The sequence below is a fragment of the Lissotriton vulgaris genome, unplaced genomic scaffold (genome assembly GCF_964263255.1).
Source record: "Lissotriton vulgaris unplaced genomic scaffold, aLisVul1.2 SCAFFOLD_5280, whole genome shotgun sequence".
NCBI classification, from domain to species: Eukaryota; Metazoa; Chordata; class Amphibia; order Caudata; family Salamandridae; genus Lissotriton; species Lissotriton vulgaris.
The window spans coordinates 19,684-45,543 of record NW_028243809.1 but is presented as its reverse complement, the minus strand read 5'-3'; the positions used below and the strand labels follow the sequence as shown (position 1 = coordinate 45,543).

The following is a 25,860-nucleotide window of genomic DNA, read 5'->3' as shown; positions in this document are numbered from 1 at the left end:
GGTCGTGTCCGCGTCCTCCGACTCGGCACTCCGGCGCTCTACCAGTCGGTGCGGGAGGAAACTTTTCGGCTTCTCGATCTCTGAACGGGGATGAGGAGCTTTATTTCCACTTGTAAAAACATTGTAAAAACATTTTGACATTTCCTATATACAGTAACCGACTAAGTACTATTATGAACTGGTTCACTACTAAGAGACATTCCTATGTAAATAAGTTGACAGTTCCTAGAACTGCACCTACATAGTAATTATTTGACTAATTGTACACACTTCTTTTGGTTGGTATCTGATGTAAGTTTTGTTTAATGGCGACCATTTAGTGGCAGTGGCAAGGGCACTCAGCCCTAGAAACAAAAGAATTCTGCACATGGGAATGTAAAAACCACCAATTATTCCTTGTAAATTGGAACATGCTTATCCACAACAGTTGCAGAATATGAACACTGCCAGGTTGCCAATATGTGCAAATTTTGGGACTATAACTACAATTAAGGCACTTAGCCATAATTGCGAAACAAAAGCTAAAAAAGTATTTGCTTGAATTTTTATTTAACACTAAACCCAGTGTAAATTTCGTTATATTTGAAATGTCAGTGGGAATTTTCCACAACTAACTACATGTCCCACAATGCACCAAGTAACTACAATCACTTAAATACTGAAAGTGAAGTAGGACAATTGTTTATGCCGCCGTGAAAAGGAACCAGGAGGTTCGAAACGCGTAGGCTTGTACATTTGCACTGAATAAATCAAAAACTTCTGACTAACGGAGTGCTGGAATACTTTTTTTGTGAGAAATGCAAATACGGAGCCCTGTCCTGGCTTCGACTCCAGCACCGACCAGCTAAGCGCTCCCTCTGCGACAGGACAGCTAGTGTTGAATATATATATATATATATATATATATATATATTCACTGAAAAAACCATAGGTTATAGACCATATATAGTTAGGAATTCGCATTTACAAAACCTTATTTTACTCACACAAAACTATTGAAATTCCATATATAGTTAGTTGCACTAACTATATATCGCGCACCCGCAATCCACTGCTGATGATGTCACATATTACATCATTCATGACATGGTCAGTGACATCACTGATGACATCACTGATGACATCTCAAATGACATCACTGATGACATCTCAAATGACATCACTGACGACATCACTGATGACATCTCATTTGACATTACTGATCACATCACTGATGATATCATTCATGTGATAATACGATGAACCTCTTCAGACTCTAATATAACCTTAGATACAATCAGTGTAAACAGACACTCACAGACTGTCACTCATCCATGGAGTTACTCACACACCTAGTCAGTCATGCAAAGAATCAATCACACCTCCATTTCCTCAACTATACAGTTATACAAACTTTACTTATTCAAACATATACTAACACATATTTACTCTCTTATACAATCCCTGATACAAGTTCACAATGATTCATACAGCCACTCACACATTCACTGGCTCTTATGCACAGTTATTTATATATGTCAACTCTCACATGTACTGTGTTTTACATATGTACTTACTTTGACATGTAGCACTGAGATATCCATTCACTCACCAATACACTCATGCACACAGTCAACCGCCCATACAGCTGTTTCCACATGCACTTTTGAAACCATACATCTAGTGAATCAACTGCTCACACATCTATGCACAGAGTCATACACCTCCCAGCCACCCACACACACACTCAGTCTCCCATACAAATACTTGGGCAACCAATCAATAACCCATATAGTTACTCATATAGCTACTTATCAACACATGCAACAGTTTACAGAACAACAGACATAATGATGCACAAATTAAGACAGTTTAGTCACTAACCCATGCACTCAGTGAGACACATTTAATCACTCACTCATACAGTCAATCATGCACCTACTAAATCCTTCATCCAGACACTTATACATCCACTCATTCTTCAATATGTAAGACATATTTTAACTTTACAGAAACATACAGTCACTGGATGTTGTCATCAGTGATGTCATCAGCGATGTCATTTGAGATGTCATCAGTGATGTCATCAGTGATGTCACTGACCATGTCATGAATGATGTAATATGTGACATCATCAGCAGTGGATTGCGGGTGCGCGATATATAGTTAGTGCAACTAACTATATATGGAATTTCAATAGTTTTGTGTGAGTAAAATAAGGTTTTGTAAATGCGAATTCCTAACTATATATGGTCTATAACCTATGGTTTTTTCAGTGAATTTTCAAGGTTTTGTAAATGCTAATTCCTAACTATATATGGTCTATAACCTATGGTTTTTTCAGTGAATTTTCAAGGTTTTGTAAATGCTAATTCCTAACTATATATGGTCTACAACCTATGGTTTTTTCAGTGAATATATATATATATACATACATATATAAACATATATCATCTGTATATCTATATAAATACAAACATAAATGCATGCATACATACACTTATATGCATACAGATGCATGTTATTTACATGAAAGTTGAAAAAACACTAATAAAAGCAAAGCTAAAAAGCCACCTCATTACAAACAGAATGGCTTTAACTTAAACGAGGGCGAGATCTATTGCATTTTCAATGCTTGTTTACTTTGGTTCCATAAAGAAGGCATTCAGATGTGTCACACATTTGCCATAAATTCTGAATGTTAGCACTCTAGTTGCACATTAGATCACTGTAGTAAAGCTACTGCTCACCAGGGACGTCTGCTGCTGGTATTCAAAGTGCATGTTTCAGTCTGCATGTCAGAATTTTTTTAATGAAATAGAAGAGGATTTGAGAAGTCACTCAAAATGATCCCTAATTTTTCTTTCTGAAGCACTAATCATACTTTCTATGGCAAAATTAACCCCCTCATGTTGTTCCTTTTTAAATTGAGTGTTTTCAGACTTACCACTTCATTCCAATCAAGATGGCTTCAGGTGTGCCATACCTTTGTAATAAGTAGGACTGTTAGCGCTCTAGTTGTTCTTTAGAACACTCTGGGACATTCTGTCATTGGGCTATACTTGGGGTACATCTGGGTGATATTTGGGCTACATTTAGGCTCTTTTGTCTCTGGTGGCCATCTTGGGAGACTCTATGTCAGAATTTTTTAATGAAATTGAAGAGGGTTTGAGAAGTCACTCAAAATGTGCCCTAATTTTTCTTTCTGCAGCACTAATCATAATTCATATGGCAAAATATACCCCCTCATTTTGTTCCTTTTTAAATTAAATGTTTTAAGAGTTACCACTTTATTCCAATCAAGATGGCTTCAGGTGTGCTATACCTTTGTAATAAGTAGGACTGTTAGCGCTCTAGTTGTTCTTTAGAACACTCTGGGACATTCTGTCATTGGGCTATACTTGGGCTACATCTGGGTGATATTTGGGCTACATTTGGGCTCTTTTGTCTCTGGTGGCCATTTTGGGAGACTGCATGTCAGAATGTTTTAATGAAATAGAAGAGGATTTGAAAAGTCACTCAAAATGTGCCCTAATTTTTCTTTCTGCAGCACTAATCATACTTTCTATGGCAAAATATACCCCCTCATGTTGTTTCTTTTTAAATTAAATGTTTTAAGAGTTACCACTTTATTCCAATCAAGATGGCTTCAGGTGTGCCATACCTTTGTAATAAGTAGGACTGTTAGCGCTCTAGTTGTTCTTTAGAACACTCTGGGACATTCTGTCATTGGGCTATACTTGGGCTACATCTGGGTGATATTTGGGCTACATTTGGGCTCTTTTGTCTCTGGTGGCCATTTTGGGAGACTGCATGTCAGAATGTTTTAATGAAATAGAAAAGGATTTGAGAAGTCACTCAAAATGTGCCCTAATTTTTCATTCTGCAGCACTAATCATACTTTCTATGGCAAAATATACCCCCTCATGTTGTTTCTTTTTAAATTAAATGTTTTAAGAGTTACCACTTTATTCCAATCAAGATGGCTTCAGGTGTGCCATACCTTTGTAATAAGTAGGACTGTTAGCGCTCTAGTTGTTCTTTAGAACACTCTAGGAGGCTGCAGTAGAACACAAAGGAATCAACTGACAGTCTCTGTCCTTGTTGGATGTACATGTTTTACTGAGAATGTCAGACTTCATTTTCACCTGACTGAGAAAGATAATGTGAATTTACAGAAAATATGCTTTCAGTTTAGCTTATAGATCCCCTTCCAAACCACTGTGGGAAAATCATGAGATATTAGTTTTCTTTCAAACAATATTCATGATATCACAGCAGAAGGTTTTTTCACATGGTAAAATCACCTTAGAACCCACGACAATTCCTAAAACGAGTATGGTACCATCAACAAATGATTTATAATGTAACTAAAGTCCTAAAACCCTCTATTAACTACAATGCTTTTTAATGAGGTGCTATCATGTATATTGGTCCCAAGATGGCTGCCAACACTTCTTGGATGAAGTGCTGACAGCCAATCAGATCAGATGTGTGGTTAGGCTCCGCCCAGATATATATCTTTTTTTGAACCTAAATTACTCAAAATCCACTGGAGCACATATATTGAGACCTAGCAAAGGCACATCGGGCTAACAGTCCCTACAATTTTGCCAAGTTTCGTGCAAATCCATTCAGCCGTTCGAGCTAAAAGTGAGGCCAACCGCCCTATAAAAAATAACATGGGAAAAACGCGTTTTGGGACCCCCCTTTTTTCTCGGCCCCCCCTTGATGAAACCCCCCCAAATTGTCAGGGGCTGCTCAGAAACAAAATGTTCCATTTTCCAGAAAATTTCAGCCAATTCCGTCCACAAACGCCAAAGTTATTAGACATAGAATTTTCAAAAATCCCATAGAGAAAAAATCCTAACTATATATACCTACTGGCGACCGCCAGTAGGTAATATATATATATATATATATATATATATATATATATATATATATATATATATATATATATATATATTACCTACTGGCGGTCGCCAGTAGGTAGTTATAGTTAGGATAATTTTCAATGTTAAATCTCAACATTCTATTTTGAATAACTTTGGCGCCGGTTGTCGAATCTGCCTGAAATTTTCAGGAAAATGGTCTCATGGCGGTCCGGTCCTTCCCTGAAAGTTTGGGGGGGATTCGTCAAGCGGGGGCTGAGATAAAAGGGGGGTCCCAAAACGCGTTTTCCCCATGTTAATTTCCATAGGGCGGTCGATTTCACTTTTAGCCCGAACGGCTGAATGGATTTCCACCAAACTTGGCAAAATTGTAGGGACTGGTAGCCCGATGTGCCTTTGCTATGTCTCAAGATATGTGCTTCAGTGGATTTTGAGAAATTAACGTTCAAAAAAATATATATATCTATAGGCGCTCTCGGGTGCGCGCACCCGTGAGCGCTCCCGGCGCGACACGCGACTTGCGCGCAGAAAGCTGGTTGGCTCTCAGTTGTCTGTAAACATTCTAAACAGTCCGGAGCGGCCGCCATCTTGTCTATCGGTAAAATCTAGTCATAAGAGGTGGCAAAAACAAAGGGTGGAATTGACCATAAGGGGGCAGGGTAGACCCCCCTGACCCCCTAGGTGTGATATGGGGGCCATTAAAGGGCCCCGCGGGGCCTCAAAAAATTTTTTTTTTTTTCGATTTTCGCGGGGGAAGCGCCTGGTGCGCGCACGGGGGAGCGGGGGAAGCGCCTGGTGCGCGCACGGGGGAGCGTATCGGGGAGGGTACTATGGAAAAATAATCACTTCAAAAATTGTATGTTTATGAATTGTTTTTTTTTTTTATTTGTTTATACTTCATGAATTACATATAAAAAAGAATATTGTCTGATACAATTGATATTATTAAAGATAAATTTATTCCTCTGATTCTGTTTCATAATTTAATAAAATTTCTAACATAATATTGTCCGGAATTTCCTCATAATTATATGTACATGATTCAATTTCTTCCAAACATTCTATAAACTGTTCATCCAAAGAGTCATCCATGAAATCAACTTCTTTTTTTTCATCTTCTGGTTTTTCCACCTTTACTTTGATAGAAGTATCATTTGCCTTATTTTCTCCTTCCATTTTCTTTCTGTAAATTGCATATAAATTAACTATATTAGTAGAGCTAGTATACCAGAGAAGCCTAACTCAATCCATAACTATTACAGAGAAGTCTATGTCTATCTCTAACTATTAAAGAGGGATAGCATATCACTAACAGAATATTTTTTAAGAAATAAACTTAATGTGTACAATATACTTCCATAATTAGAAGTTACCTTAGAGAAATTAGTTGAAGTTGACAGTGAAATTTGTTTTCAAGTGTACTTCAGGAAGCAGTAGTCAAAATGGCTGTGTTTCCCTCTCTTCTTTTATATATATTGTTGTACTTAACCAATCAAACGACAGGAAAAAATCGTAGAAAATGAGAGATACTTTTTAATTGGTTGTAAATTCTAACATTACAAGTGTGTTTTTGTCATGTAATTTACCTCAGGATATTTAGACAGGCCTGTAGCCTAAATGTCTCAATGGAATTTCACCAAATTTGGGCAAATGGTAGGGACTGCTATGTAGTAGGGCGTATTCTATATTTGATGAAAGTGTCTCCATTGGGTTTTCCGTAAATTACTTTCCCACCTTTTTTTATTTTGCGCTTACTAGTGCGCGCTCAAGTACGCGCACGGGCAGCGTATCGGGAGTCATCCATTTTGTGTTTCGGAACAATCGAGACACAAGATGGAGGGTAAACAATGTTCGGAATGGATAGAAGGGGGAACTGTAGAGACTTCTTGACCCTCTAGGTTTTCTGAGGGGGGCTTAGGAGGCTCATAAACGTAAAAAAAAAAAAAAAATTCTTTAATTTTCCACGGGGGAAGCGCCTGGTGCGCGCACCTTTAAGCGTTCTCGTACGCGTACTTTGGTGAAAAATAGTGAAAAAAGTTAGAAAAAAATAAACGCTTTGAATGATCAGAGTTAGGGTAGCTCTGAAAAGAGCTTTTGGGTTCTGTGGTTGATTTAGGTACCTACAAGTAGGTTCCAATACACATTCTTAAATTCAGGAGGAATATTCTATTCCCCTCATCTGAGAAGTGCACTCCATCTCCTCTGTAGATGTCTTGCATGTTGTAACGCAAGTTATTATTGTATAATGAACCCATTCCATAGTCTCTCATGTAAGCAGAAACAGATTTATTTACATGTTTCCGTGCTTTCTCAAATTGTGGACCAAATTGGTTGGACCAGTTCCATTTCTGTCTTTGGCATATATTGGAATATACCAAGGCAGTGTGGGGAAAAAGTATCATCAATTGATGAAAGGTGTCCTTTAATAGCATTTCCAGACCTACCCCAGTTAATGTGCCTAGATCGTTTCCACCACAGTGCACAATTATAAGGTCAGGTTCTGGCAGATGCAAAAAGGTTTTCACCAATGGTATCAATTGGTGACATTTTAATCCTCTGTGGCCAATCCACTTGATTTCCACATTTGATAAATCAAGGTTATGAAAATTTCTGCTAGCTGCATACCTTTGAGCCCAGTGGATGTAGCTATGTCCAATAACCCAAACAGAGTACATGATGTGAGAAGGTTCTGGTCCAGTCAGATGAAGTGTGGGAATGAAATGGCAGTTGGAACAGTAGGAGTTCACAAAAAAATAATTGTGGAGTTTCTGTGCTCTTGAATCACTAGCAATGATTGGTGGATTCAGATAGTTGAAAACTGAAAGTTAGGGTGTATGGTTATGTTGTGTGAAAGAAGCAATTTGAATGGTTTAAAAAAAATCACCAAAAGCAAAAATACCCTGTATAGGCTGCTGTATTCACAGGTCAAACATCCTTGCTGAGTTAATTTGCAACATTGTAAGATAAACTTTTGAACCTTAGAGTTCAGTTAGGAGGGAGTTGCTATGGTAACAGATAGAAAGGTTTGAGAGGGGGATGGGTGTTGGTTTGAAAATAGTGAGGGAAGAGTTTTCATTGGTTGAATTAAGGCATATGTGTACAAAGATAGAGATTTTCTATGCCAGTCTTGGTTTCAGTGTATTGAGAGCACACCTTTTCCTCTGCTAAAGAAAAATTGGTGTGTGTGTCTGACACTGTTTTCAATCTCCAAAAGCATTTCTAAAGGTAAGTAATGATTCATTTAATTTAGATAGAGATTTATTTTCTCTATGGAGAATATTTGGAAGCAGATAGTTATGTTTTAGAAGTGAAATTGTATGTTAGTATATAAGTCCTGCGCAGTGTTTTTTACATGTTATTTAAAAATCGATTTTGGGTGCAAATGAATGGTATTTTTATTTGGCCTTTTTTATGATTGCCATGTGCAGTTGATGCATGACTTTAAACATGGGTAATAAGTGATGCACTGGTGGCGCCAGGCTTTTATAAATGAGGCCCTGATTTTGTTTGATGAGATTGAGTGGTTTTAGTTAGGTTCTGTGCAGTGTTTCTTACATGTTATTGAAAAATCGATTTTTGGGTGCAATTGATTGGTATATGTATTTGGCCCTTATTTATGAATGCCATGTGCAGCTGATGCATGACTTTAAACATGGGTAATAAGTGACGCACTGGTGGCGCAAGGCTTTCATAAATAAGGCCCTGACTTTGTTTGATGATATTGAGTGGTTGTACTTAGGTTCTGTGCAGTGTTCCTTACATGTTATTTAAAAATCGATTTTTGGGTGCAATTGATTGGTATATGTATTTGGCCCTTATTTATGAATGCCATGTGCAGCTGATGCATGACTTTAAACATGGGTAATAAGTGACGCACTGGTGGCGCAAGGCTTTCATAAATAAGGCCCTGACTTTGTTTGATGATATTGATTGGTTGTACATAGGTTCTGCGCCGTGTTCCTTACATGTTATTGAAAAATCGATTTTTGGGTGCAATTGATTAGTATATGTATTTTGCCCTAATTTATGATTGCCATGTGCAACTGATGCATGACTTTAAACATGGGTAATAAGTGACGCACTGGTGGCGCAAGGCTTTCATAAATAAGGCCTGACTTTGTTTGATGATATTGAGTGGTTGTACTTAGGTTCTGTGCAGTGTTCCTTACATGTTATTCAAAAATCGATTTTTGGGTGCAATTGATTGGTATATGTATTTGGTCCTTATTTATGATTGCCATGTGCAGCTGATGCATGACTTTAAACATGGGTAATAAGTGACGCACTGGTGGCGCAAGGCTTTCATAAATAAGGCCCTGACTTTGTTTGATGATATTGATTGGTTGTACTTAGGTTCTGCGCCGTGTTCCTTACATGTTATTGAAAAATCGATTTTTGGGTGCAATTGATTAGTATATGTATTTTGCCCTAATTTATGATTGCCATGTGCAACTGATGCATGACTTTAAACATGGGTAATAAGTGACGCACTGGTGGCGCAAGGCTTTCATAAATAAGGCCTGACTTTGTTTGATGATATTGAGTGGTTGTACTTAGGTTCTGTGCAGTGTTCCTTACATGTTATTCAAAAATCGATTTTTGGGTGCAATTGATTGGTATATGTATTTGGCCCTTATTTATGATTGCCATGTGCAGCTGATGCATGACTTTAAACATGGGTAATAAGTGACGCACTGGTGGTGCAAGGCTTTCATAAATAAGGCTCTGACTTTGTTTGATGATATTGATTGGTTGTACATAGGTTCTGCACAGTGCTTCTTACATGTTAAACAAAAATCGATTTTTGGGTGCAATTGATTGGTATATGTATTTGGCCCTTATTTATGAATGCCATGTGCAGCTGATGCATGACTTTAAACATGGGTAATAAGTGACGCACTGGTGGCGCAAGGCTTTCATAAATAAGGCCCTGACTTTGTTTGATGATATTGATTGGTTGTACTTAGGTTCTGCGCAGTGTTTCTTACATGTTATTGAAAAATCGATTTTTGGGTGCAATTGATTAGTATATGTATTTTGCCCTAATTTATGATTGCCATGTGCAACTGATGCATGACTTTAAACATGGGTAATAAGTGACGCACTGGTGGCGCAAGGCTTTCATAAATAAGGCCCTGACTTTGTTTGATGATATTGATTGGTTGTACTTAGGTTCTGTGCAGTGTTCCTTACATGTTATTCAAAAATCGATTTTTGGGTGCAATTGATTGGTATATGTATTTTGCCCTAATTTATGATTGCCATGTGCAGCTGATGCATGACTTTAAACATGGGTAATAAGTGACGCACTGGTGGCGCAAGGCTTTCATAAATAAGGCCTGACTTTGTTTGATGATATTGAGTGGTTGTACTTAGGTTCTGTGCAGTGTTCCTTACATGTTATTCAAAAATCGATTTTTGGGTGCAATTGATTGGTATATGTATTTGGCCCTTATTTATGAATGCCATGTGCAGCTGATGCATGACTTTAAACATGGGTAATAAGTGACGCACTGGTGGCGCAAGGCTTTCATAAATAAGACCCTGACTTTGTTTGATGATATTGAGTGGTTGTACTTAGGTTCTGTGCAGAGTTCCTTACATGTTATTCAAAATTCGATTTTTGGGTGCAATTGATTGGTATATGTATTTGGCCCTTATTTATGAATGCCATGTGCAGCTGATGCATGACTTTAAACATGGGTAATAAGTGACGCACTGGTGGCGCAAGGCTTTCATAAATAAGGCCCTGACTTTGTTTGATGATATTGATTGGTTGTACATAGGTTCTGCGCCGTGTTCCTTACATGTTATTGAAAAATCGATTTTTGGGTGCAATTGATTAGTATATGTATTTTGCCCTAATTTATGATTGCCATGTGCAACTGATGCATGACTTTAAACATGGGTAATAAGTGATGCACTGGTGGCGCAAGGCTTTCATAAATAAGGCCTGACTTTGTTTGATGATATTGAGTGGTTGTACTTAGGTTCTGTGCAGTGTTCCTTACATGTTATTCAAAAATCGATTTTTGGGTGCAATTGATTGGTATATGTATTTGGCCCTTATTTATGATTGCCATGTGCAGCTGATGCATGACTTTAAACATGGGTAATAAGTGACGCACTGGTGGCGCAAGGCTTTCATAAATAAGGCCCTGACTTTGTTTGATGATATTGATTGGTTGTACTTAGGTTCTGCGCCGTGTTCCTTACATGTTATTGAAAAATCGATTTTTGGGTGCAATTGATTAGTATATGTATTTTGCCCTAATTTATGATTGCCATGTGCAACTGATGCATGACTTTAAACATGGGTAATAAGTGACGCACTGGTGGCGCAAGGCTTTCATAAATAAGGCTCTGACTTTGTTTGATGATATTGATTGGTTGTACATAGGTTCTGCACAGTGCTTCTTACATGTTAAACAAAAATCGATTTTTGGGTGCAATTGATTGGTATATGTATTTGGTCCTTATTTATGATTGCCATGTGCAGCTGATGCATGACTTTAAACATGGGTAATAAGTGACGCACTGGTGGCGCAAGGCTTTCATAAATAAGGCTCTGACTTTGTTTGATGATATTGATTGGTTGTACATAGGTTCTGCACAGTGCTTCTTACATGTTATTGAAAAATCGATTTTTGGGTGCAATTGATTGGTATATGTATTTGGCCCTTATTTATGAATGCCATGTGCAGCTGATGCATGACTTTAAACATGGGTAATAAGTGACGCACTGGTGGCGCAAGGCTTTCATAAATAAGGCCCTGACTTTGTTTGATGATATTGATTGGTTGTACTTAGGTTCTGCGCCGTGTTTCTTACATGTTATTGTAAAATTGATTTTTGGGTGCAATTGATTAGTATATGTATTTTGCCCTAATTTATGATTGCCATGTGCAACTGATGCATGACTTTAAACATGGGTAATAAGTGACGCACTGGTGGCGCAAGGCTTTCATAAATAAGGCCTGACTTTGTTTGATGATATTGAGTGGTTGTACTTAGGTTCTGTGCAGTGTTCCTTACATGTTATTCAAAAATCGATTTTGGGGTGCAATTGATTGGTATATGTATTTGGCACTTATTTATGATTGCCATGTGCAGCTGATGCATGACTTTAAACATGGGTAATAAGTGACGCACTGGTGGCGCAAGGCTTTCATAAATAAGGCTCTGACTTTGTTTGATGATATTGATTGGTTGTACATAGGTTCTGCACAGTGTTTCTTACATGTTATTCAAAAATCGATTTTTGGGTGCAATTGATTGGTATATGTATTTGGCCCTTATTTATGATTGCCATGTGCAGCTGATGCATGACTTTAAACATGGGTAATAAGTGACGCACTGGTGGCGCAAGGCTTTCATAAATAAGGCCCTGACTTTGTTTGATGATATTGATTGGTTGTACATAGGTTCTGCGCAGTGTTTCTTACATGTTATTCAAAAATCGATTTTTGGGTGCAATTGATTGGTATATGTATTTGGCCCTTATTTATGATTGCCATGTGCAGCCGATGCAAGACTTTAAACATGGGTAATAAGTGACGCACTGGTGGCGCAAGGCCTTTATAAATCAGACCCTGACTTTGTTTGATGATATTGAGTGGTTGTACTTAGGTTTTGCGCAGTGTTTCTTACATGTTATTGAAAAATCGATTTTTGGGTGCAATTGATTGGTATTTGCATTTGGCCCTTATTTATGAATGGCATGTGCAGCTGATGCTTGACTTTAAACATGGGTAATAAGTGACGCACTGGTGGCGCAAGGCCTTTAAAAATAAAGCCATGAGTTGCTATTGTATAAACTTAAATATGTTGCAATTTATTGTTTATATTGTTTGCTTTTTAACATTACTTTGTTGTTTGCTAATAGTGGTCTTTCATGTGTTTTTTTAACAGAACAACAGATTCAAATCAACTTCTGAAAAGCAAGCAAAAATGCCTTCAAGGCAAAGAAATATCAAAAATACCATACGGAAAAGGAGAACATCAACAACAGAGTTTATGGAATCCTCTTCAACAACTACTTCAAAAAACACCAGAAAAGCTTCTGGTAAGCCAATTAAGTCTTTTCTTCGTAACATATGTCGTAGGAAAAAAAATGAAATTGCTAATGTGAATATACAGAAAAAGTCAACAAATCTAAAAAGGAAAGAGAAGCCCACAAAAAATGTTTCCATTGGACCAGGAGAGAAGAGAATGGTTAGCAATAGAAGAGTAAATGTTTTTAGGGACATTCGTAGGCGAATGTTTCGCAATAGGGTAGTTTTAAATTTGCTAAAAAATGAAAAGAAAATTAAACTAAAAGCTGCTTTTTACAAGAAAAAGAAAAGTGTAGAAAAGATTGTTGATCAGGCTTTTGAAGTTAAGAAAAAATTATTTATTTTAATAATCAATAGAATTAGGATACTTAATAAGGCAATGGATGTTTTCAAATCGAACAGTAGATGGAAAAGAATTATTAATCGGAGTAATTTTTGTGAAGTATTTTCTGGTGAATGGATGCATAGTTCAAGTTCTGAGCCTTTTTTTAATGAGGAGAGTTACTTTCAGGAAAATGATTTGGTGCATGCGGTTGACACCAGTGGTCGTGCCTATGAGGTGAAAGATAGTTGTGTGATGGAAAAAGAGAAACTTGTACCTAGAGATGCAGAAGAGGTGTTAGCTGATGAAGTTTTAGGGAGACGTACTAAGGGTCCAGTGTACACATGGAAATGCAGTAGTATTTGTAGTGTGCGACAGGAATCAATTGATTTGCTTCGAAATTTCTTACGTACATATAGTAAAAAAAGTCTCAAACAAAAAATGAAGATCCTGCAAGAGTTAGATCCTTGCAGAGTGAGAGAAAGCACAGGTTTGCAAGGGCATTCACTAGCATGTCTTTCTAGAAAAGTTTGTCGGAGTGTTTTTCATCATTTTAGGATGTTAGCAGTGCATCATAATAACGTAAGGAAATTAGTGAGGAAGTTGTATTATGCAAAAAGTCCTGCACTTAAGCTTAAACAGTTAAATAGTGCTCTTTTGCATGGATCTGAAGTGGATGTGAAGACTATTTGTGAAGAAATTGAGTTTTGTTATTTTGGGAACAAAGAGGACAGTGTAGAAATAGATATAGTAATGGATGGTAATGCAGAAGATAATGGACAAATTTCAAGTATTGAAAAGTTTGATGAGGAAATTATCAAGTTTAAGGTGAAATCAAGTGAGAGGCCTAATGTAACTTGTGTGTGTTGTCGACGGACTCATTATAAAATTCAGACTAGGTTAGTTGATTTATATGCAAAAAGTGAATTGGAAAATAATAGTGAATGGGAGGATTTTGTAAGTTATTTGTTGGTGGAGAATTCTTTTGATTTGAGTTTGGATCAGCGTATTTGCACTTATTGTTTGAAAAAATTAAATGAAAATAGAATGCCTGCAAGAGCAGTTTATAATAATCTTCAGTTGATAGATATTCCTTCTGAATTGATGGATCTAAATACTTATGAATCTATTTTGATTCAATGTGTCCATCCTTTTCAGGCTATTGTACGCATGGAGCCTAAGACAGGGAAATTGCCTCCATCAGATTTACTGAGAGGATTAAAGGGAAGAGTTGTTTATTTGCCTCTAGATGTAAAGAAAAATATTAATACAATTGGTGTAGAAAGAGCAGAAGAAGATCCTTTAGTTATTCTAGTTAATGGGGTTCCAACAAAGAGTAAGAAAATTTGGCAAGATTTAGTGGATGTTAAAAAAGTCAAGAAGGCAACGTTGTATTTAGTTAAAAACAATGAGTACTACAAACATGTAAGTGTTGGAGTTGAGGAAACAGCTACAGAAGAAGATAGTGATTCTTCAGTTGGTCAAATTGAAAAAGTTGATGTGTCTAGAACTGAAGAAATATATGAACATTATACTGTTCATCCTTTGCATTCCAAAGAAGTAATGGGAAATGCAATTGACTTGTTTCAAATGAAGGCAGCAAAAGGAAGTCCCATTAGTGTATGGGAAGAAAGTTTGGAAGCTCGTTGTTTTCCACAATTATTTCCAACAGGTTGTGGTGGACGATATGATGATCGACCAGTTCAAATTCCTGCAGCTGAATACCGGACTCTAAGATTATATGCAGAAGATCCAAGGTTTCGTCAATGCATTCCATATTTATTTCATCTACTGTTTGAAAGTGATTTGTCTGGGCTTTCTTATGCAGTTAATCATATATTAAAAAGTGGACCTCATTTGCAAAATGTATGTGCAAGGGACTTTATGGAGAAAGTTAATCTGCAAGACAGTATTTTGGAATCTCAGCTAATCAATCTCATGGCATGTCAACGTGGAACCAATGAGTATTGGTTTCGTCGTCATGGAGAATTGAAATGTATGCTAAGAAACTTAGGAACTCCTACATGGTTCCTCACTCTTAGCTGTGCTGAGTATGCATGGGACGATTTACTTCAATTTCTACGAGAGGCAAATGAAAACATACCAAATATAGAATTGAAAACACCAGGAGAACTGTGTTCTTTAGATCCAGTGAATGTTTGCAGATATTTTAATCATAGATTTGAAGCTATGATGTCTTTTATTACCAACAAAAAAAATCCTCCCCTTGGAGAGGTTTTGGATTTCTTTTGGAGGAAGGAATATCAAGCGAGAGGTGCTCCTCATATACATATGTTGTTGTGGATTAAAGATGCACCCAAATTTGGAACAGATTCAGATGAAACAGTGATGAGTTTCATTGAAGAGTATTCAACATGTGCTGTTCCAAAATCTACTGAAGAAAACAATTTAAGGCAACAAGTTTTACGTTTTCAATCTCATCGTTGTGGAAAGTACTGTCGTCGAAAATTTAAAAACAAGGAAAAGTACTACACGAAATGTCGTTTTGCATTTCCTCGACCAGTGATTTCTAAGGGAAGAGTAAATAATTTGATGTCATCTCTACGACATACTGTGACGAGAAAATCTCCCAAAAACACATATAATTTGAAAAGAAATGAAGAATCTAAGTACATCAACGATTACAACCCAGTGATTTTGTCCATGTGGAATGCTAACATGGATATTCAGTTCGTTGCTGACAACTCTATTGCTGTGGCTCGATATGTGACATCTTACATCACCAAAAAAGAAAAGACAGAACTGAAGGAAATGTGGGAGGACATTTCACATGAAAAGAGTCTAAGCAAGAAATTATACAGTTTCAGTCTGAAGATGTTGTCGCATCGAGAAATTGGAGCATATGAATGTTCTGATCGGTTATCATCAGCAAGTCTCTATGCCAAATCAAGAACAATCATTTGGGTGAGTCTTGGTCTTGCTGCCACACGAAACCGAGTTTTGAAATCTGTACAAGAAATTGAATATTTGGCGGAAAAAGAACCAAACAGTACAGATATTTTGAAGACAAATATGTTGGATACATACTATCCAAATAGAAGTACTCACCTTGAGAACACATGTTTGTATGAAGTTCTTCAAAACTACAGTTATAAGAGGAACATCACAGAAGATATCAATAATGGAAAATATGCACTCATTGGCTATGAAGGATGTCTAGTGAAGCAGAAAAAAGGCCATTTGATTAATCATCGAAAATTGAGTTGTGAAGTTCCAGACAAAAGAGAATTTTACTACTTAGCTCTTTTGCAACTCTTTAAGCCATGGCGTACAGAAGAGGAACTACTTGGAGATTTTCTCTGTTATGAAGACTCTTTTAATGCAACTAAGGATACCATAGAATGTCCTATTTTTCTAAATTATCTGCAAATGTTGAATGAAGAAATGGAGCAAGAAACCACAATTGCTGAAGAGATAGCTAGAAACAGTTCTCAAGATAGTCAGAGTTCTACTTCATTGAGCCAGGATCCACTAGGAGGACCAATTATCCAAAATGAAGCTGCCACTGCCATGGATGAGGTGGAAAGAGCTATGGAACAAGCTCAAGAGGATGGAGTTAACTTAGAAGATTTGGTAACGCAACTAAACATTGAGCAGAAAAAGATATATGATGAAGTCACAGAGCAGATTGAACATGGATTCAGACATGAGAAAAAAGAGTGCTCATGTATATTATTTGACCCTGTCCGACTGTATGTAAGTGGAGAAGCGGGGACAGGAAAAAGTTTTCTAATTAAAGCCGTTGCAAGTTATCTGCAGAAAAGGACTGATTCACCACTGTCTTGTGTTGTAACTGCTCCAACTGGTCTGGCAGCACATAACATTAAAGGGATTACTCTACATCGTTTATTGATGCTGCCAGTTGAACATGATAATAAATTGCATTACAACAAGCTATCTGGAGATGCGTGTTCTGAAGTTTCAAGAGTCTTGAAGAAAATGAAACTTCTTATCATAGATGAAGTAAGCATGGTCTCAAATCTAATGCTTGCTTTTGTGCATTTGAGAATGCAAGAAATTCTTAAAACAGACTATGATGTGTTATTTGGAGGAAAACACATTATTGTTTTTGGAGATCTATTGCAGTTGACTCCAGTAAAAGGACAACCAGTGTTTAAAATGCTCACGCATGAAGATACCAGGAAGTCCCTTGGAAGCATTGGAAATGTTAATATATGGCTAAATTTTAAATATGCTGAACTGCTTCAAAATATGCGACAGGCCAAGGATGAAGATTATAAAAATATTCTACAAGATGTAAGAATTGGAAAAATGACTGAGAAAGGGAAAAAAGCTTTGCATAGTCGATTAATTTCAAATTTGTATCCAAATGAAAACATTCTTCCAGAGAATATTTTTAAAAAAATGACTGAGAAGAAATCTGGGATATGTTTGATGCCAACTCTGCAAGAATGTTCCATCTTCAACCAAAAAATGTTAGACTTAGAAAATGAAGAGATTGTGAAACTAGAAGCAATAGATAAAATAGAGCATATGGGTGCAACAATTGTTTTGTCAGAAAATTTGAAAATTAAATTGCATTCATTGGAGAAAAGTATTTCAAAAACAGCTGGTTTTGAAAAGACTCTGAATGTGTGTTTAAATTGTCGTATCATTTTGAGAAGGAATTTAAATGTTGAAAGCGGTCTGGTAAATGGAGCAATGGGTTATGTTGTTGATTTTGTGAATTACAGAAATAGAGATGGAATTGAATTTTTAAAAATAAAATTTGATGGCATTGAACAAGTACAACAAATAAGTCGTTGTTCTGCTAGATTTTTACTTGTAAAAGACTTATATGTTCGCCGAAAACAGTTTCCTGTTTGTTTGGCGTATGCAGTGACAATTCATAAATCTCAAGGTTTAAGTGTAGATAGTGCATTGGTGAACATTGGAAGATCTGTGTTTAAAGAGGGTATGGCATATGTGGCATTATCTCGAGTCAGAACTTTATCAGGATTGTATTTGATTGCATGTGATGAGACAAATATTTCTGCCGATCTAGATTGTGTTAAAGAATACAATAGGTTAAGAAGAGAGTATGCTCCACATTTGCCTCAATATCCTCTGTTTGAAAAACGTGTGGTAGGCCGAAAAAGAAGAAATGAGGATAATTGTAGTGAGGTAGTTGCAAAAAGACAAAAAGTAGAGAAAACTGTAATTGAAAACAGGAAGAAAAAGAATTGTGGAGAAAATGTTGTTGGATTTCAGTTTGAAAACAGTTCTGGTGTCAACTGCTATGCTAATGTAGTGGTTAATGTTGTTTTTTTTCTTAAAAGTTTACAAGAACAGATTGTTGAAAATCGGGATCAAAGATTGTGTGGTTTATTGAATTCTGTGTTTCAGAAATGTAGCAGTGTTACAGCACAAATAGAAAGTGTAACAGAAATTCGAAATATTTTAGATTTGTGTTCTGGTCAAGATAAATTTTCACAGAACATTCAGCAGGATTGTCAGGAATTTTTAATGTATATGTTTGGTGTTTTGGAAGATGAAGGTGTAGATGTAGATAATCTTTTCAGTCTTTCTTATCAATGGCAGCATGACTGCCACAATTGTAGTTTATCAAGTACTACTACAATAGACACTGAAAGATTTATATATTTGACTTTACCAGACTGTAAATCAGTGTCTTTTAAAAATCTAGTTAAAGCAGCAGATCATAATATGGTGTGTACCCAATGTAACTGTACAATGCTGTCCACATTATTTATACAAAGGTATGGGCAGTATATCATTTTAGTTTTCCAACGATGTAGACCTGATGGAACTAAATTGACAACTTCTATCAAAAATTTTGTGGCTTCTCAGTTATCAATTTCTGGAAGGACCTTTACAACTGAAGCTATTATTTATCATGATGGACCTTCGACCACCTCAGGACATTATACATGCTACTTAAAATCTGAAAATGGATGGAGTTACTGCAATGATTCTCATTTAACTTATAAACAACGTTTGCCTTATGACTCTACAAATTCTTATCTAGTGTTTTTAAAACCAAAGTTTTAGTAAAGGGAATTGGCCTTTGAAGACGGGAATAGTTAATAAAAGTTAGTTAGTTAGTTAGTTAATCTAATATTTGAAATTATTTATCTCATGTAGATACTTTAAGTGGATCTCAAAGTAAAAAATACCGATATATCAGACACAAATTGGCCGTGAGGATTGTGTATGGTATGATGTTTTTAGATCTTTTTTCATAGGAAGTCGATGAAATGGAACTCATAAGGAACAGCAGACTTTTTTTCTACCAAAAGGACCTTCACTATCTTCTATTTGGCCTCATGGAAAAGTAAGTGAATCAAAGATTAGTGTACATATATGAGATGTATGTTTGAATGGGTTTTTTTAAACACAATCTTTTAGATTGTGTTTTTTTTTTCCCGCTGTTATATGATGAAGACTTTGAACTCACTAATTTAAGTGGAATTCAATATATTCTGAGAACAGCAAAAATAAATAATGTAACATATTGTAGAAGTTATTGTGTAGTTTGCATTATGTAATTTATATTGTGTTCACATTGTTATGCACTCATTTTCTTTTTCACCCTTATTTACCTCTCTTTAATAATTTACAATCTTTTTTCATTGCTGTTTCTTTACTGTACTTCATTCACAACTTCTTAATCTAATAGGAACTATCTGCATTTCCTCAGTTCCTTCCACCACTTTTTATCTTTTTTATATTCTCTTAGTACCACTGCTTTAGTTTCCTAACCCTCTTTCTCTTTCTCCATTTTTTTTTCTTTCACACTCATTGTACTGTAGTTCAGTTAGTTCTTCCTTTTGTCTTTCTTTTACTCTCTCTCTTCTTTCTCTCTATTACTCCCCATGTGTTGCCCTTATTCACTTATATGTACCCTCTTTCACCCCTCTTTACTTATATTCACTGATATTTACTTTCCCTCAATCGCTGCTATTCTTTTCCTCTGATCCCGTCACTACCTGTCATTCTCATACTTAACTGTCCTTCTTTTTACTTTCAATATCCATTTATATTCTCCCTTAACCTCTACTTTAGTGTTCTTCCTATTTCTTCTTTCTTTTGCTCCCTTATTCATTTTTCTTTTCTCAGTTACTTCCTTTTACACTTTTTATCTGTCTTACTATCTATTACACAGTCCCTCCTTCATTTTTTTTTTCTTTTTTTTTGTTAGTGCGCTGACGGTACGCGCACGGGTGCGCGCACCGAAAGCGCACCAAAGTGAAATATAAAAAAAAAATATTTTAAATTAAAAATATTATCTCAATATACATTATAGTGTTCATTTTTACAAAAACATACTTTAGCAATTCACTAAAAAACACATAGGTATGAGTCTGTATAAAAAGTTAGGAATTAGCATTAAAAAAACCTATGAAATTCACTGAAAAAACCATAGGTTACACACCAGTTATAGTTAGAAATTAGCATTAAAAAAACCTATGAAATTCACTGAAAAAACCATAGGTTTCACACCAGTTATAGTTAGGAATTAGCATTTAAAAAACCTTACAAATTCACTGAAAAAACCATAGGTTTCACACCAGTTATAGTTAGCTGGAAATTTTACTGATATAAAACCATTGAAATTCCCACGTTATAGTTAGTCGGACTCACTATAACTTGCGCGTACAATGCACTGCTGATGACATCACATATTACATCACTCATGACATGGTCAGTGACATCACTCATGACATCACTGATGACACCATCCAGTGAATATGTGTCTTTCTGAAAAATAAATATTAGTGAGTTATGTTTAAATATTTAAATACATATATTAGTGTTTCACTTTGTGTATAAGTGGCTACATGTGTTGATAAGTAGCTACATGCGTATGTATATGGGTTATTTGATATTTTTATTAGTTTTAGTATGAGTGTCTATATGGTTTGGTGGAGGTATTACTTAGCACATAGATGCATGAGTGACTGACTCTTTGTTTGTATGTGTTTTGAAGACAGCATATGTACAGGACTGTATGGGTGGATGAGTGTCTATATGTGTTTGTTAGTGAGTGAATGACTGTCTCACTAGTGTCTTTATCAGTAACTACATATGTTTTAATCTAGTATATATGAATATTGATGTATATAAGTGAGTATATGTGAGAGTAAGAGATTGTAAGATTTCCTGTTTAAATAAGTATGTGTTTCTATAAGTGATTGTTTAAGAGAATAAATATGTGTAATTTTCAATAGAAGTAAGGTGGAAGTGTGTGTATAACTCTATATTCAAATAAATGGTTGTTCAATAGTTTATTTGCACGTGTGAATATGTGTGTGAGTAACTTTTGGATGAATGTCGGTGTGTAACAGGATGTATAGGTGTATCTCTTCATATGATGAGTGAGTATATGTATGAGTGACTATATAGAACTGTTGGTGAATGAGTGGATGTGTATATAGATAGTGGAAGTACAGAATTGCTTGTTGTAACTGATATAGGTATGTCCATTTTTTAAAAATTTCAGTTTCTATTTTTGAATATGTGTCTCAAGGGTTACTTTACACTGAGAGGAGGTCTGTCACTATGTCACAAGGATGGTGTCATGAGTGATGTCACTGACCATGTCATGAGTGATGTAATATGTGATGTCATCAGCAGTGCATTGTACGCGCAAGTTATAGTGAGTCCGACTAACTATAACGTGGGAATTTCAATGGTTTTATATCAGTAAAATTTCCAGCTAACTATAACTGGTGTGAAACCTATGGTTTTTTCAGTGAATTTGTAAGGTTTTTTAAATGCTAATTCCTAACTATAACTGGTGTGAAACCTATGGTTTTTTCAGTGAATATATATATATATATATATATATATATATATGTCAAAAAAGGTTGCCCCATGCTCCGAAACGCACACAAAGAACAAAGAAGGACCCCATGTTTTGCAGTGAGGTTCTTTAATCCTATACGAACCGGCATTCATTTCCAAAAATTAATTGTTCAAGGTCCTACGCATTTCGAAGCTCCTGCTTCTTGTTCATGGACCGGTACTATGATGGATGGCAGGGATGTCGTCATCTTTGTAAGTCCCTCATTTAAATGATGATTACCTGCCCCCAGGTGGGCTGGCTCCGGCGCAGAGGTCTCAAGGCATCATGGGACTTGTAGGTTTTCTTTCGCCAGTCATTTTTCCAAAGGTGTCTGCCTTTCAATCCTCTTTCTTAGTGAAATTATTAACCCTCCAGTGGGTATTTAGAAAGAAATCCGGTTCGGTTTGAGGCAGGCTTTGTCTTTCCGCTTTTGAGAAATTCCAGTATCTCTCTGCAGCCCATATGTTTTCTATGGCGGTGCGGACTCCAAGACCTAGGCTGGCCATTATAAATGTCAAAAAAGGTTGCCCCATGCTCCGAAACGCACACAGAGAACCGAACCGGATTTCTTTCTAAATACCCACTGGAGGGTTAATAATTTCAACCTACAAGTCCCATGATGCCTTGGTTTTGTGCGAGTAAATTAAGGTTTTGTAAATGCTAATTCCTAACTATATATGGTCTATAACCAATGGTTTTTTCAGTGAATTTCAATGGTTTTTTAATAGCAAATATCAAAAGCTGTCAAATGTCAAGTACGTGATAGGTAAAAACATTTTCGTGTTTATGCACGCTGATGTGCTTTAAACGCTGCCCCCCCTCCCCCCCCCCTCTTTTCTCTTAGGAGTACTCTCTCTTTGCAGATAGTGAAGGGTAGTTAACGCAGGCCTTTGCCCCTGTTGTAATCCGTCGTGCCTGCTTCTCTCTCTATTTGATTGATTGTTATCCAAGCATTTACTGTTTTAGAATTGGTTCTCTTTGGTTCATTCTCTATTTACAAACAAGCACAGAGTTGCAACACTCTGTTTAGTCTTTGCAGATAGTGAAAAATCATTTAAAAAAACAAAAGGAATCGAGCAAAATCAGTAGGCCACTAATGGGATCTCTTTTTGACCTCGCTAAAATAGAAACATTAAGAACAACCCCTCATGAGAAATACGAAACTAGCGAGATGAACTGAGCTCCACACCATGATGGCTGCAAGACAGCTCGGCTCTGCCACCCACCCCACCCAAAATAACGACAAACACTATGCAAATATTATAAATATATACAACACACCAGCAAAGTAACAGGGCCAAACATTTTATTAAATAACTATTTACATAACTATTTTATACTTTTTGTTGCCCGATCCGGCTAGCTCAATCGATCGAGCATGAGACTCATGCACTCTGATCTCCTTGGCCTCAGTCAAGCATTAATAGTAAGATTTTCATACATGAGTGTACTTTTTGCCTTTTGGTGACTCTTCCATTCTGAACATTTTTCCACAATCCGTTTGACCTGAAACGATTACACAAATAAAACATTTGTGAGTTTTAAATTTCCGGAGAAGTATAATTCAACAATAGCTTTCTCTGTAGATCTTTTTCCATTAACAATCCCAGTTCCATCACCCGCCCAGGATATCACTACTGTTAGTTGTCATTGTTGCTTCTGTTTTAATAAAAAATGTTTTAAGATGTTTACTGTTTTTGTTGCAATGTATATATTTATAAGTTATTAAAGTGTTATAATCCTACTATTTTTTTATCGATTATTGCTCTTTGAGATATTCCCTGTCTACAAACAGAGAAGAATAGGAATATTCTGTCTCCCTTTGCAGATAGTGAAGGATAGGTAATGCGGACTTTTGTCCCCCGTTGTAATCCGTCATGCCTGTTTTTCTCCCCACAGATTGATTGATTGGCTGGACATTTATTGTTCAAGGAATAGTTCTTTCGAGGTATTCTCTGTTTGCAAATAACGTGGAATAGAAATATTCTGTCTAGTCTTTGCAAGTAGTGAAGGGTGGGTGATGCGGACCTTTGTCCCTGGTTGTAATCTGTCATGCCCATCTACTCCCCACTGATTGAGAAACTAGTTCCACCCGGACCATTTATTAGATGTACATCATCTGGCTCAACCGGAGAGTACCCCTAATAAAGAAGACATATGTAAAATACGAAGTAATCACTGTATCCTGTTAAACAGAAACTTTAGCATGAAACACACTTGAAAAGGAAGGGAAAGAAATCGAACAAAATCAGTAGGCCACTGATGAGTTTTTGACTTCGCTAGAAATAAGAAACATGGAAGTGGTGAAAGAAGCCAAGCTTGACGTTACGGCAGCCACGAGGTAGCTAGGCTCCGCACCCCCCCACTGCTCCAAGCATGTCTGTCCCACCGCCCGCCACGCCCATTAACGGTAACATGAAATAGATACAAATCAGCAGATACCTACCCCCATTCCGGAAACTCCCGAAGTGCAACAGGGCCACGGTTAAGCCCATCCGGAAGATGAGACCTCGACACGTGCAGGGCGGGGCCCGGCTAACCGCCATCAGCCGTGGGGTGGATGGCCCGAAATGTACTGGTCTCCCGATTCCCTTCTTCTGCCGCCTTGCAGGCCATGGGGGGGATGTCTTGCCTCTGCCTCCGACCCCCCCCTCTTATCGCCTGGTCCGGACATCACGGATATCAACGCCAGGTGTCGGCGTAGGGTGCGCTGGGAGGGAGAGGCGGCGCGAACGAGCCTCTCCCACCCCCCCAGGTGGGGGCCCCTCAGCTGCACCCCCAACGCTCCACTCACCCAACAAAAAGGCTGTCGCGTAAGGTGCACCAGGAGAGGAGCCGAGGCCGACGGGATCTTCTTCTTTCTTCAATAATGGCTGCGACAACACTGGGGGGATGTCTTGCACATGCCACCGACCCCCCCCCCCCCTCCCCTCGTATCTCCTGGTCTGGCCCCGGCTTGGTATGAGCTCCCCGTTCGGTCCTGAAGCGGCGCCCTGCAGGCCACGGGGGGGGATGTCTTGCCTCTGCCTCCGACCCCCCCTCTTATCGCCTGGTCCGGACATCACGGATATCAACGCCAGGTGTCGGCGTGGGGTGCGCTGGGAGGGAGAGGCGGCGCGAATGAGCCTCTCCCACCCCCCCCAGGTGGGGGCCTCTCAGCTGCACCCCCAACGCTCCACTCACCCGACAAGGGTTCCTCCACTCTTGCGATGCAGCAGCGCTCCACTCACCCGACAAAAGGTCTCGTCCACTATTACGAGGCAATGATGCTCCGCTCACCCAGCGGGGGTCTCGTCCACTGTTGCGGTGCAACAGCGCTTCTGAGTTCAGCTAGAAAATGAGTCCTGCGTCCAGAAACGTTCTCCTCAACTTTGAAGATTCTATAAGAGCCACGGGGGCCCCCGACCCCCGCAGACACCCCCGATGGGGAATGACTGCCATGATCACCCACGGAACGACCACGACGTAGCCGCGGGACGTCGGCGCGCTCATGCCGGCGCCGGCCTCAGTCTTGAAATGACCAAAATCCTGCAAGACTACCAACTTGATCAGTTCCGGTGGGACACCAGTATGACCCGGTAGGAGAGATTGTTGCCTCCCACCCCACTTTGACTGATGGTTCATGTCGGCAGTCCCCTCTGCTACCCTTCAACGAAAACTTTTGGACTGCCGAAAGAGGTCCCGGTCCAACCACGAGTTGGTGGAGGCATTTTGACTATACTTGGACCTTCCTGACCTCACCCTAAATGGCGCCGGTACAAATGAAACTCTCAACTCCTT

General features: G+C 37.8%; 1 protein-coding gene across 1 annotated transcript; it reads left to right on the top strand.

The window, feature by feature from the left end:
• The first annotated feature begins 7,994 nt into the window (after nt 1-7,994).
• LOC147668227 (uncharacterized) lies at nt 7,995-20,561 on the top strand. Its single transcript, XM_086948688.1, has 2 exons — nt 7,995-8,099; nt 12,786-20,561. Exon 2 carries the CDS (start codon nt 12,825-12,827, stop codon nt 19,281-19,283), a length of 6,459 nt encoding a protein of 2,152 aa, XP_086804814.1. The 5' UTR covers nt 7,995-8,099; nt 12,786-12,824; the 3' UTR covers nt 19,284-20,561.
• The last annotated feature ends 5,299 nt before the right edge of the window (nt 20,562-25,860 follow it).

Excerpts from the sequence above, each read along its gene's own strand:
- LOC147668227 (XM_086948688.1), top strand. The coding sequence starts at position 12,825 with ATGCCTTCAAGGCAAAGAAATATCAAAAATACCATACGGAAAAGGAGA.